Genomic DNA, 15,548 nt, shown 5'->3' on the forward strand with positions numbered 1-15,548 from the left:
TTAAATTCTTGAATGTTATGTACGGTATTTACTTTTGCAATGATACTGGCAAAACACACAATGCTGCATTGCCAAATAAAAACTATCGGACGCCCTATCAATTATTCAAACATATACTTTGATTTTCCGTACACAAATACGCCTGTATTATGGAACATTATTGAAGCAAATATTGAATTTTACTTAGTTTATACTTATTTATCAAAGCTTGTTTGTAACGAAACCTTGGAACTTATTTGAAATAGCTTTTCGATGCAGTCTAAACACTTGAACTTTTGGTAAGGTGTCCTCAAATGGGGTACCCACCAAGTACAAACCTTTAATTTCAAATAGTACGAATATGATGGCTGTTCCATTTCAAAATACCACAACAGACTTACTTTACTTTCTTAAAGACGTGTGTGACTCTCTTGATAATTCTAACACAAAAACTGCTCTTACTTTGCTATAAAACCACCATGGATATGACAGAATTCAGAAAAAAAATCACGTTTTAGGATGACCTAAAAGAAACTCCGTCTTTAATTTGTAAGCTCTGATTTTAATATTTTCTATCATAAAAATATGGCCACTTTATACCAGTGTGACCAGAATAAATCGTTAACAGAATTGTTACCAGAATAAATCGAGCAAACAGTAGTTACCAGTTACACGAAACTCTCGTGCTGTGTAATATACCTTGATTTCTACATGACTATTTCGCGCACTTTTGACATGTTGACGTCAAATATACGGAACAAAATCTGCCTTGAAATTATTGCACCAGCAATAGACATGGAACTCCATCCCATGATTTAATCGGAATTACTCTTATGAAATCAGAGAAAAAAACGAGTTTTGTTTTTTAGTTAGAATTTTCCACAAACAAAATAGCTTCGCTCAGCATTAAAAAATATCCACCCGTAATTTTTTTATCAAAGCTGAATATGTTTTACACTAATACGTCCCGTAAATATATAGTAAAAATAGAAAGTTTTGCCGTAACGTTTCGTATTTGTAAGAACGTTTTAAGCATCACTACAGTAACATTTTTCGACGCTGAAATAAATGACGTGAATGTGAATATATGGCCCATAAGGTTAGGTAAGGTTAGTGTCTGGTAAAATGTTAAAAAATGAAATAGGATAGGTAGCTAAGATGCCTCAAGTTTTTTTTTACACAGTAACAGTTAACGGTAATAGATTGTAATTAATTAGTCACATGCATGCGCGTTTTCGTATTTTATATCCCGTTTCTCGGAGCTGAATTGTTACCTTCTGAACAAATTTTGAATGTCGTCTACTGTCTTCAATGAGATTACAACGGTTATTTTTTAAAACAGAAACAACAAGATGGAAGAGCAAGAATAATAAGTCCACGACATCAAGGACCGATTTGTACAGAAGTTAAGAAAAAATGGCCACAAGACAAGATATTTGAAGAAAGTAAATCCAAAGATATCACCTAACTCCACTGTAGGAAGAAGAATCATTACACGTCTCTACCCATCTACATTCAATTATTTGACGGATAAAGTTCTGGACCAGTATCTCATACCATATCTTCACGTAAAGCAAAAAAAAAGAAGAAGACTTTCAAGCGATAATGTATAGGCATGTCTACATATTTTTATACGGTATACGATACGGGTGCGGGAAATTATCCATCGCTTTCTCGGAAGCAAGTGTGTACCAGTGGAGATGATCTTGAATTTTAATTAATATTTCACGAAAAACAGTCATGAACCTACCGACAGAAGCTCACATAATTAGACAAAATAAACAGTTGATTTATAGTGCTGATGTACCGCGGAAAGTTGGTACTGCAAAATAGAACTACTTTTACTCCATACATATGAAATTCAGAGCAAACATCAATTTTCTGCAAACAGAACTAAGCGGTGAACAAACCAATAAAATCCTCACCTATCAAATGGCTGGCAAAATGTTACAGGGGGTTATTTCATTTGATATTCTGATTGCATACAATAGAGACCAGGAAAAAGATGTGAAGACACTATTTCAGAAAAAAATAGAGCGAAAGTACCGGTAACAAACAGACAGTCTGTGATAGATACTTTAACGGAAGCGTGCAGAAAGCAATCTACAAATGAGCCGCGCCATGAGAAAACCAACATAGTGGCTTTGCGACCAGCAATGATCCGCGCAGTCTGGTCAGGATCCATGCTGGTCGCTAACAGTTTCTTTAACTGCAATAGGATTTGAAAGCGTACAGGATGGATCCTGACCAGACTGCGGTCTGTATCCATGCTGGTCGCAAAGCCACTATGTTGGTTTTCTCATGGCGCCGCTCAAATAACTGAACTTATCCTCAAGCAATATTACAGTATATCGTATGTCTCGTGTATGATCATACATTTATAGACTAATTTTGAGGTCAATAATTTAGTTTCGCTGACCTGTGAAAATTGATACTGACTGGAGATTTAGTCCTAGGTCAATATGAATTTTTCGCAAGTCCGCAAAACTATATATTGACCGTGAAATAAATCTGTAACTACTTGTACTCTAAGGTAATATGTCGTATACCTAGTATAAAGAAGGGATAAAAATCGTAAAATATGCGTCAAGAAATATGTGCAGGCCTACGCGCTATTTTCTGATTCATCATGTCTTTTTGAGCTCACCAAACACGTGCTCAAGATCGGCCTAATAGCTCTGAAGAAATGTGTAATATTTTGTGCTATTATAGACAAATATTGTCATTTTTGTAAAAATACTACATAAATATAGTACACATTATACAAAATATTTAATTTATCTTAATTACTTGCGTTGTGAAATAGGTACAGGTCTATAACCCTCTTTTGCTGAAAATATTTTAGCAATAGTTTTGTATATGTTAGAAGAGTTTCAAATAATACATGTTTCTTGTCTTGCTTGTCGAACTTCGAATATGACCACGCAGATAATAAGGTCTCTGAAAGGAAATTTACACTAGTGTTTCCACTGATGTGATAATATTTTTATCACTCTAAATGAATGCCATAATCTCAGATTATAGCCTATTCCTTAAAATTCCGTATTTCGAGTCTGAACGGTAGATATTCGGATCAGTTATCTAATTATAGTTTGGCCGCCTGTGTGATTACATATTCCATAAAAGCTATCACAATTACTAAATGATTGGATAACTAAATGTAATTTCACGCTTATTTGAATGTTGCGTATCTTGTCAATACTTTACAAGGCAGTCTGAAGACAGCTAAATCCCCCGCAACTATTGTGGATAATGAAAGGGTAAACCTTTGACCTTAAGCTGTGACCCTGACCTTGAACTGACATGTGATCATTTGACCCAGGTTTCATATGAATCCTTCAAGGGGATTAGGAAATACAGGGCGGAAACAAAATTGAAGGCTCAAACCTTTGACCTGGAGTTGTGACTTTGGTTTTGAGCCAACATGGCTGACTCACGAGTTCTGCACATCGCCCTGATGAGGTGATCATTTCACCAAAGTTTGATAAAAAAAATCTTCAAGGGGTTTAGGAGATACCGAGCGGACAAAAAATGGAAGGCTCAAACCTTTGACCTTGAGTTGTGACCTTGACCTTGAGCTGACATGGCTGATTTATGAGTTTTGCATATCGTCTTGATGAGAAGATCATTTGATCCAAGTTCCATGAAAATCCTTCAAGGGGTTTAGGAGATACAGAGCGGAAACAAAATGTTGCGGAAGGACGGACGGAGACCATTCCCATAACCCCCACCACTCGTGGCGGGGAATTAAAAAACAATTAGAAACGGTTATGTCGAATAAACGTGAACTTGTTGGCCTAAAATCAGCGCATAACAGGCAATTACCTAAAAGCGACGCGACAAAACTTTCTAAATTTCGGCTGTTATTCAGAAAACATACTACAGTAAAACAATCATATTCAATTTTGATTAAAAAAAATACGAATGGATATTTTTTAATGCGGAGCGAAGCTATTTTTTTACAAACGTAACCTTGTCAGTTTTTAATGAATACTAGTATGCTATTTTTTGCTTAAGATTACATACTATTCACGTTTATCAAGCCTCTAAATACGCGAGTAGATAAGGTCAGTTGTGAGGGGTTAAATCGTCCAATATAGAAGTCGGAATCTTGACAGGCAATAATTCACGTCTGATTTAAGTCCTTCGTCTGCTAAATCTAATTTATGTAATGTTGCGGAGATCAAATATAACTGAATGACTTTTGAAAATGACGTCAAACATCAACAAACCGTAAACACGTAATGCACCTTAACAACATTACATAAAAACATATACTGTAACTTAATAAGGGCGAAAATAACAATGACCAAAGTTTGTGTAAATAAAAGTTTAGTATTAACATTTTTCATGTGTAAATGTAGAAAATTTTTCAATTTTACTAATATTAGCATAACCAGGCACAATGTTTGGTGAAATGATAAAGTTGTTTTGACCAGTGATAACGTATAATTGTACTTTTTTCACATCAGTCCGATTGAAAACTAAAAGAAAAAAAAAGAAAAAGAAAAAAACAACAAAAATGTAACAACTGTAATTTGCATGTATCGTCTTCATCGCACTACAAAAATAACATTTTTGTTTCAGTTCAATATTTTAATTTGGGAAAATGGAGAAGATTCATTCTGGGATAAGACATCTTAAATTATCATTGTCTTTTATTGTCTTTCAGGGTGTATGTCTTGCAAATATCTTTCCGAAATACGCATGGATGTTATTGAAATATGAGCCACACCATCAGAAAACCAACATAGTGGCTTTGTGACCAGCATGGATCCAGACCAGCCTGCGCATTCGCGCAGTCTCGTCAGGATCCATGCTGTTCACTAACCGTTTCTCTAATTGTAATAGGCTTTGAAAGCGACAGCATGGATCCTGACCAGAATGCACGGATGCGCAGGCTGGTCTGGATCCATGCTGGTCACAAAGCCACTATGTTAGTTTTCTCATGGTGCGGCTCATATATAACTAAGACAGCGATGTTATGCCACTGTTGCCTTAACCGATTCTATATTTGCCATTGTTTCATGTACTTGTGACAAAGCACGTGAATATCTTTTATTCTGAAAAATAAAATGCAGTAATCAACTAAAAGGTTCGTATTTATCATAAGATTATTAGTTCATGTAAATAAATTTACGACTTAATGATATTTTTAGTTCCATAGAGCTATCATCTAAAGAGATATATCAAAAAGACAGGCTGTATCAAAAATGGCAGGTGTATCAAATGACAGCAAATCCGCAGATGTTATACAGGTGCATCAGAATGACAGAAATAACAAATGACAGCAAATTCGCAGACCTTATACAGGTGCATCAGAATGATAGGTGTGTGAAATGACAGCAAACTCGCACATGTTATACAGGTGTATCAAAAATGGCAGGTGTATCAAATGACAGCAAATTCGCAGATGTTATACAGGTGCATCAGAATGACAGGGGTATCAAATGACAGCAAACAAATTCGCACATGTTATACAGGTGCATCAGAATGACAGGTGTATCAAATGACAGCAAATTCGCACATTTTATACAGGTGCATCAGAATGACAGGTGTGTCAAATGACAGCAAATTCGCACGTGTTATACAGGTGCATCAGAATGACAGGTGTATTAAATGACAGCAAATTCGCATGTGTTATACAGGTGCATCAGAATGACAGGTGTATCAAATGACAGCAAATTCGCAGTTGTTATACAGGTGCATCAGAATAACAGGTGTATCAAATGACAGCAAACAAATTCGCACATGTTATGCAGGTGCATTAAAATGACAGGTATATCAAATGACAGCAAATCGCAGATGTTATATAGTTGCATCAGAATGACAGGTGTATCAAACTTTAATGACTTACATTTTTCACAGTTAGTGCCGGCATTTCCAGGTACACACTGACATATATAGACATTCACCGATGATGAGCAGTTGCCTCCATTCTGACATGGGTTGGTCGAGCACTCGTCAATCACATCTAAACATTTTAAATCACTGCTTAGAACCTTCACATATTAATCAAAGAAACACTTGACCATAGATTTGAAGTTAAGAATAAAATTGATTTTCACTGGTGTTATATATATATATATATATATATATATTACTTAGAAGCAAAGAATGCCACCTAGCAAAATAATAGTAGATTTGGCTTGACTGTGTCTATTCCTGACAGGTAATAGAAAGTGTAACAACCCTCATGCTCCCCGAAGCACCGGCTTATATAGACTTCTATTACATAGATCTTGGTTGAACACCATGATCCAATAAGAACAGAGACATAACAACACTGAATAAAAAAAATAATTTTTATACAGAAACAATGCAATATCAAAGGGACATCTCGTTCAAATGGGCGTGCTTTAACACGAAGAGAAACACGAAAAGAGATTGCGCAACCAAAACAGATTGAAAATAAATTAATTCCTTAGCTATAGGCTGTTTAAAAACTTGCCGTTTGTTTCAGGTAGTTGAAATATCCCATTATGTATCAAAAGCAAATGTAAAATTAGAACTTATATTGCAATCAATAGAAATAATGCACTATTTTAATACTTACTTCGTAATAATGGGAGATAACTACAAAATTTCATAAAAAGTAATCAAAAAAATTCCATCTAGGATCTAACTCTATGTATATGGTATTTTTGTTCTCTAACAGAATACATGAAAACTGAAAAATGTCAGATAATGCTACCGCCTTTACGATTCCTTTGATTACATAAATATGATTCTGTCGGTAAGATATCACATAAATGCAATTTATTAGATCTATTTTCTGGGTAATAGGCAATTTTAAAGATGTTATTTTGAGATCATTTCAATTACAACTTTAAAGGATTTTTGCCCGGTTCCAATTATTACTTACTGGCGTCAACAAAAATTGATACATTAGTCGTTGCCGTTAGAATAGTACTACCGCTATCTGACACCATCACTTCCATATTGTATGTTTCTTTGGTCAACGTTTTATTTAAGCTTAGAGATCCGTTGACTGCATCTATTGTGAACACTTTATCATCGTTCCCTGCTGTAAAGAACAGTGTTGAAATTAAGTTGAATAAAATAATGTAGATAGATATTCTTCCCATTCCATCATTATATCTTTAATTGTAGTTACAAGACGAATCTATTTGAAATACACATGTCATAAAATTGCCTAAAAACATCATTTATATAATACACAAATACTCTATAACAAATTTAATACAATCAAAAACAAGGTTTTCGCCTAACAGGGCATAATAAGCAGATTAAGACAGGCATCATTGAATACTTTGGAGGTACATGTTGGGGAAGGAGTATGGATAGCTTGGAAAGGAGATACTAGAAATGTTACGTGTGTGCGTTTGCGAGATCATGATGGGAGAAACTAAGATAAAATGTCGAGAAATTTAACTCAGCTGAGAATGAAAAAACGGGTGTGGGGTAGGAGGTAAGAGGCTGACATTCCTGTTATAGTGTAAATTTTGAAAACCACAGCTAAGTGTATTTTTTGACTCAGAGCCAGGGAATGTTCAAAATATTAGAAATTATCAGAAATTAAGTGAAGTTCCTTCGACCTTGATCTTTGACCCACTGAACATAAAATTGATAGGGATCTTTCTAATAGTGGTACTAACAATGTCTAAAATTTAAATGCTGTAGCTATGACCTAGAATCCGGAATCGAGACGAAAAATGTACAAGAAAATAAGTCCTTGTGATTTTGACATTTGAGCCACAGACCCAAATTAAATAAGAATCTTCAACTAGTGGTACTTAGTCATTGTATTAAGTTGAAAGTCATAGCTTTATACTTAATGTCTGAAGAGTTCGGAAACAAAAATGTTTACGGAAGGATGGACGACCGGACAAACAGATGAATGACTGGTGGACGGCATTTTTTAATATGTCTGTTGCTTTCAAAATGGGCTTATAATGAAGGCATGTACATTATTACATGCGTACGACCTTCTAATATATAGGGCTAATAAATAAAATAAAGTCTTCCCATGTTATGATCTAGTTTTTAAATAATACTGATTCAAGTATTTGATGACTTTCACGTATTTCAAGTTTAAAACCGTTTTTTCCCCGAGGTCCATACAGATCACTCGATCAATCTCTATATCATATTGATTTATCGAAGAAATGAAATCTGTTTTTCGGTGTTTATGCGAAATTAACGACAGAATAGGATCGGCAAATCAAAGAATAGTGCTAGCGATTCATGTTTAACTTGCCGATCCTATTAACTTTCGCGTCTTTCCTTTTGCTGTTTATACAAAAAGAACGTCGTTTTCAATGAAAAAGAACTTGGTGAACGTAAATATTTGGAAGTAAAATAAACAAGAGCTGTCACAAGAGACAGCGCGCTCGACTATTTCGATGCTGGATAGAGAAGCTGGGCACTTCTGAGGAAGCTGGAGCTGTCACTGGAGTGTTTAATGACTCCAGCTGCACAATAGCTTGAGTCTGTGTCAAAAATATTGAGCTATAAGAGGGACAAAGATAAAGTGTATCAAAACACTAAATAAGTATTATTCTAAGCAAAAAGGGGGCATAATTCATAAAATGTTGGTGCAAGAGTTACACACCTTGTGTCATATGATGTGGGTTATGATGTGGAACAACTACTTCAAGTTTGAATCAAATCCATTCAGTAATTATTAAGATACAGTGAAAATGAATCAAAATTAACCTTAAAGGGAGCATAACTGAAAAATTCGTGCCAGAGTTATGTGACATATGATGTGGGTGATAAGGTGGAACAAATATTTAAAGTTTGAATTAAATCCATTTAGTAATAACTGAGATAGAGTGAAAGTGCACCAAAACTTTAACCTGAAATTTTAAGTAAAAAGGGGGCATAATTCATGAAATATTGGTGCCAGAGTTATGCACCTTGTGACATATGTTGTGGGTGATAAGGTGGAATAACTATTTAAAGTTTGAATCAAATCCATTTAGTAATAACTGAGATAGAGTGAAAGTGCACCAAAACTTTAACCTGAAATTCTAAGTAAAAAGGGGAGATAATTCATCAAATGTTGGTGCAAGTGTTATGGCTCTTGTGTCATATGATGTGAGTGATGTTGTTAAACAACTACTTTAAGTTTGAATCAAATCCAATGAGTAATAATTAAGATATAGTAAAAGTGCATCAAAACTTTAACCTGAAATTCTAAGTAAAAAGGGGGATAATTCATGAAATATTGGAGTGAGAGTTATGGCCCTTGTGCCATATGATTTGGGTGATGATGAGGAATAACTATTTTAAGTTTGAAACAAATCCATCAAGTAATTACAAAGATAAGGAGAAGAAAGAGAAAGTGTACAAAAAAATACCAAGGTGGGGACGCGGAAGGACGCCGACGCCGGGTTGAGTAGGATAGCTCTCCATATACTTCGTATAGTCGAGCTAAAAATGGTTGTTTTACCAAAAATTTGTAAATGTGCACGTATGAGTGAAATAGTATACTTACCTGTGATTGTGTAAGAAAGCACATTATTTTGGGTAGTGACGTCTTTATCTGTTGCCTGCACATCAAAAACAACCGTACCTAAAATGAAAACGACAGGACCATAGTTGATAGTTGCAAAGTGTGTCTTTGTTTCAATGTGTCTTTTTACTAGCGTTTGATATTTATTGTTAGGTCATTCACTGTCAGACGCTGGATTCAATAAACCAAAACCAATAAGCGACATACAACGTAGTTTACTTATTATATACCAATACCAAACATTTTATTACATAAAACATTATTACAATGTTTATATGTATTATACAGATATATCGAACATTAACCAATCGTTAAAACAATGATTATTAGAATCGTTTGATATTTTGTACATACATATTTAAAACACATAAATGTACAAGTGGAACCATTCTGCATGTTAGAAATCACGTTCAAAACAGAGCCAGATACCTGCCAGAAATATATATTTTCAAAGACCGTACCCCTGATAAAATGATAAATCACCATAGCAATGTTTAAATGAATGTGTACATAAGAAACATGTCTACATACACACAAAGACAGACTAGAACATACACATAAAATTTACAAAACAAGCAAGTAAAGAAACACCACCTTGGATCGCAAGAAAACAATACTTGTAGTTATATTTCAGTAAGAAAAACAAAGCATTTAAGCGTGTTCTGGATCCCCACCAAGCTCCACAGTAACCGCAAAATGTTAACTACAACTATTTTCATAGAACACGGATGCCCCCTATCCTGTGCCATCCTTTATAGTCATATTAAGATAAGGTTGTGAATGTGAGCATCTTTGAATCTATTCCTTCAAACTGTGCATGAGGAGTTTAACACGTCACATTTCTTAGCTATGGCCTATTTTGTGAAATTAAAAAGTGTCAACATTCTAGAAAAAAAAATAGCAACAGAAAGCAGTCCATTATTCATGGTCATTTTCACATCCAGCTCCATCATCTATGAAACTTTTAAGCATATCCTTTCAATAGTGTTTGAGAAGTTGGACACACAGGATTTGTCTCTATGTTTTATATAGCGAAACTATCAAAGGGCCATAACTGCGGTAAATTAGTCACAACAAAAGTTCCTTTCTTTATGGCCATCTGCACATCAAGCTTGTTCATCTGTGAAAGCTTGAAGGAAATCAGACTAATATTGTGGGAGGCTCTAGAAAAACAAGATTTCGGGACGTACATGCGAACGTACGTACGGACGTACGGATAGCAGCGACGTGGGGACATAATAAAACTTCTCCCAAACAGATCATTTAATGGATATAAAAGGCATACTAGAAATGAGCAAATGAACCGTTCTCAATGACTTGGAAGGTAAGAAACAAACAAAAAATATATCAAGGAAACTAAATCTCAGTGGACTAACTGCCTGCCACGTAATTAATTACATGGCCAATTAGATTCAATAAAAGGGGAAGCACATCGCTTAATTTTTGAGTGACTACACTTCTAACATTTTAAATAAAGAAGTTGAGAGGCTGTGGTTTCATACTTGTATTTTGGCGGTTATAATACTAGAAATAATGCCCGAACCTTAAACTAATTCTAACATAAAATTTCATTAATGATTTACAAACTTTAGTTACTAGAATAAAACTTTAAAAAAAAGACCCAAAAAGAAATCCAAGCCATATTCTGAAGATGAGAAGATATTTGATGGCAGTTTCCTTTTGACTTTTGATTAAACTAAACAATGTATTGCAAATTTATCTAAAAAAAAAATCAATTAAACAAAATATAAGTACATCAGTTCTTTGTTTGCATGATTTACATAATATAGCAGTTCAAGAATAATCTATTCATTACTGTAATTGTTTACGAATTTCGAGTACAGCACGCATCTGCAGAAACATTGTGAATATAATTTTGTTCTCTCAATACCCTATGAATGGTTTTTCTTGTTAATGACTTAAAGATACACATATTTGCTGTTCAAACCCTTTGAACTCCAACGTCGAGGAGTTTTGTTGTTGTTGTTGTTTATAAATAGCTACTTGAAGTTCCGTATTTTGAATTTTGATACATATGTTCTGAATTTTGACATCCCAATATTTCTTGCCAAAGATTATAAAAATACAGTACTTGCTAGAAACCTTAAGATAAAATGTTTCTGATATTCAATGTATAGTGTACCAGAAACAGAGCAATACTGCATTATAGTAACTGCCACCACAGTAACAGCCACAATACGTATTTGACGTTACTTTAGAATTCCAGATGCAACATCTCAAAAATGCGCTCATATATTTTGAGGACTTTTTTCTGCATTTCATTTCCTTACATACTCCTTATTCCTTGCCAAATAGTTTATGTCAAAATTAGTTAAACCATAAAAGTTGAAATAGCCAGCCGTTATGCATTGAAAAAGAGTGGTTAAAAGACTGAAAGGGACATTTCGTGGCCGTCTAGTTAACCTTTCTGACTTTAAAGCTCTGACCCGTCTCCGCATTAGTTCTGACCCTTGTCCTTGGTAGATATCGACTTCTTGTCCCATGGACCCTACCAGTAATTAAAATGGAGCAAGAAGGATCACCTGGGGTCTGTTTGCACAATTTGATGGATTGAAATTTGCCATCATTAGTTGAGTGTTGAGTGGATGAATGATAGACTGAGAAGAAATATCCTGTCGTACATGCCAGAGAGGATTTTCCAGTGTTTTTGCCGGTGCTAAAAATTCTCGTCTTACACCCCGGGTTGTAAGTGCTGAATTTATGAATGAATGCAAAAAATCATACGCTACTATAATAAAATAGTACTCAAAAGTCAAGCATCAGTTTTACTTCATTTCTCCTATTTGTTAAAGAGTATGGCATGCAAGAAAAATAATTTTTCATTAGTTGAAGTTGCCGACAGAAATATCTGGCTCTCGTGTAACTGTTTTGTGGTAACTCGCAAGAGCCTCGTTACCGCCTTAATAGTTACCCTCGAGACGGATATTTAAATCCCAAACTTCAGGTAGTTAAATCTTCTTATGTTCCTGATCGAATTATTCCCGGCTTGTCTTGTTCATAAAAAATCTTTTTCATTAGCCCAAACAGGAAACTAATACAAATTCATTTGTTTAGATCAGTTTTCAAAGAAGAAGTGTTCAAAGAAGAAATGTTGTTTTTCTATTTTAGACTCTGTTTCTTTAGAGCGCATTAGTACAACAGACGCCATCCAATAAAAGCACAAGATTTTTCGCCTTAAACACCCAAATTAAACAAACTGAATACTTAAACACCAGTTTGTTTAATGTTACTTATAATTTACAACACTATTTTTCTTACTTTAATTTTAAGTAATGAAGAATAATTCTACAAACTATAAACAACTTACGCACCTGTGGTCATGTTTTCAGTTATAGTGACATTAGGTACCGTAGATATGACAGGTGGATTGTCATTTAGATCCAAAATATTGAAAGTCAAGTTTGCACTCTCAACAACAAATGTTCCATCCATCACCCTTAAACAGGACATTTTGTAATTTATTAGTATAACCACTGATTTGGTTCATTTGTAAAGGCAGTTGAAAAATCGAAAATGTACTCCATATTTGGAGTGACTGAGCAAGCTTAAAGCTTTTAATATCCAAATACATGACAAATATAATAAAACTCACATTTATTATTATTATCATTATCATTATTATCACACTGTATTAAAATCATTAGCATTCATCATCATCATAATCATCATCATCATTATCATAAATCATCCTCATTATCTACAAACATACTTGAACTTCAATACATATGTTGTTGTATTCTCTGCATCTAGACCATCTGTCTTTGTTTCCAGTATATTTCCCTTTATTTTAAACATCTCATGTGGCGTTTGACTGACAATGGAAACATTTCCATCCCAAGTGTTGTCTAAGTCGGAGACGGAGATTGTAAACACTGATGCATTCGCATGCAGATTTTCATTTATATCTTTAGATTTAGGTTCTGTGAGGTTGACAAACTGCGGCTCTATTAATACAAAAAGAAAATTGCTAGGTGGTTAAGGACACGTCATGGCTGAGATAGTTTAGCATTATTACAATACACAATCGGTATTGAAATTGTGTTTCCAATACATGTGTGCTCATTAGACAAATCCTCAATATCTATGTGAAAATAAGTTATGTGTTTTGTATGACTGCAACACTGTGAGTTGCTCAAATGACTGAAACAATAGGAATTCGTACGTGAGTTGGATACGACAGTGAGATAACAATATATTATTTTATTGTTTAAATTTATGAGTTGTTAGCTACAATATAGAATACCAATTTTATGAAAATTAAACTAGAAGTTAGAAATAATAGAAATAAATTAATTAGGTCATGAGTCATCATATACCTGTCAAAATTTGTCATTAGTTTTCATGAGCTGTCAAAATTATTTTTATCTCTCTATTCTGCAAATGCATTGTTTTTGTAAGTATCTTGGTCGGATATTGTAGTGTGTAACTTACTTTACATTCCACATTAATATTTGTGCTTGAAATTGCTTTTTTGAGCTCACCGAAGTCACGTATGAATTTCTATTGTTTTAGTTTACTGTCTGTTATAAAGGTACCAAATCTCAATATTATGATATAAGAATTGTTCCTTTCTGGCAGACAAAGGAAACTATTTGGTTGAATCATGACATATCGGTTTCTGGAAAGAACTGAATATTCTTTGTTTTTTTTGTTATTCACCTGAAATTCAAAACGTGACATCACCTTAAGTACATATAACTAATTAGGTTTGAACGAAAGTCCCACATTGTTTGCAACAATCTTTAATAAGTTGGTAGACGGATTTTGCTGAAATGAGATTTCTTCTCCCTTCACAAAAAGAAGGTACGCAATAATTTATTAAACAATCTTCCAGCAATACAGTAACGTATTTAATTTTGTCTAAATCAGTTTTGACTATTCTGCTATACAGTAATTAAACAAATAATAAAATATACCATAATATAAAAAACCTTATTTAAAGATATGGGTCGATTTGGTGGATATATACAGAATGTTTAACACAGTAGTAGGAACATATAGTAGATGGCTGGCTATACATAAAAAGTACACATTAAAAAATACATCACAGTTGGATAAACTGGGTCTCAGCTATATTACAAACTTAGTCTAATTACATACCGGCGAGGAGGGTAAACTTGACTTGTTGAGTTGCATTCTTTGGTGGAGTTCCAGTGTCGGTTGCTGTGACAGTTATGTCATATTCTGATTTTGTTTTATAGCTTAAACTAGCGGACACTGTAATGTCCCCAGTATCTGGGTCAATGCTAAAGTCCGTTCCTGTAATTGATGAAAGTTACATCTATCTCAATATTTAGTTCTAGGATGAAATGAAACAAATATTGTCATCTCTTAATGTCTTATTCCTGATGGTGCCTTTCAACAAAGGATATGAGACTGAGTAGCCCTTTTCTTTGTTGCTAGAGGGATTTTCCTAAAAAAAAAAAGAAGAAAAAAAAACAAAACACAAAAACAAAAAAAAACAGGTGTCACAGAAACTGTCGTATTTTCGATAGATTTTAATAAATATGCAAATCTAAGATATTGTACAGTACATGACTATTAAAAAATTATGGTTCTTACATATTTTATGACAGGTATTATTAACATATATTTTCTCTATTAAATTGCTTTTTATGCTCTTGATGCAAAAACGCAATGCCGAATAATACAGCGATGGCGTACCTTATTCTTAAAATGATACAAATGATAGACATAAGGTATTTTAATTATATTTCATTTTATGTTGCAAAGCTGCTATATCTTATAACACACGAACGGCGACTCCTACATATCTTAAGATCATAACATTTGAATTGAAGTTATTTCTCTAAAACAAAACAGCATTCTCTGGATATTCACAAATGGCGGGCTGTGATTATGACCGAGGCTTTGAATTGCACGAAACTCCCCAAGTAATTTTTTGGTCACTGACAGTTTTAAGGCGGTGCTTTCGCTGTAATTTTACTATCATTATGTATGATTTGTCCATGATGTCTATTTGGTTTATATAAAAAAAAAAGAAACTTATGATTTGATCAGTTTGGAGCAAATTAGTTTTCAAGTCATTTTCGTGCAAAACTATGAA

At 34.0% G+C, this 15,548-nt stretch overlaps 1 protein-coding gene across 3 annotated transcripts in view; it reads right to left on the reverse strand.

Moving 5' to 3' along the window:
- The window catches only part of LOC123547536 (protein dachsous-like), a 128,843-nt gene that overhangs the window by 43,340 nt on the left and 69,955 nt on the right, over nucleotides 1-15,548 (reverse strand). For 2 of the 3 annotated variants that reach the window (XM_053551794.1, XM_053551795.1), the window contains exons 28-33: nucleotides 14,582-14,740; nucleotides 13,191-13,425; nucleotides 12,793-12,917; nucleotides 9,443-9,520; nucleotides 6,845-7,006; nucleotides 5,837-5,953 (exon numbers count right to left, since the gene is read on the reverse strand). In XM_053551794.1, the coding sequence (XP_053407769.1) occupies nucleotides 5,837-5,953; nucleotides 6,845-7,006; nucleotides 9,443-9,520; nucleotides 12,793-12,917; nucleotides 13,191-13,425; nucleotides 14,582-14,740 (876 nt within the window). Of the gene's footprint in view, nucleotides 1-4,911; nucleotides 5,043-5,836; nucleotides 5,954-6,844; nucleotides 7,007-9,442; nucleotides 9,521-12,792; nucleotides 12,918-13,190; nucleotides 13,426-14,581; nucleotides 14,741-15,548 lie in introns of those variants that run through there. The other variant, XM_053551796.1, reaches the window with a different exon arrangement.

This window comes from Mercenaria mercenaria, chromosome 9 (genome assembly GCF_021730395.1).
Source record: "Mercenaria mercenaria strain notata chromosome 9, MADL_Memer_1, whole genome shotgun sequence".
NCBI classification, from domain to species: domain Eukaryota; kingdom Metazoa; phylum Mollusca; class Bivalvia; order Venerida; family Veneridae; genus Mercenaria; species Mercenaria mercenaria.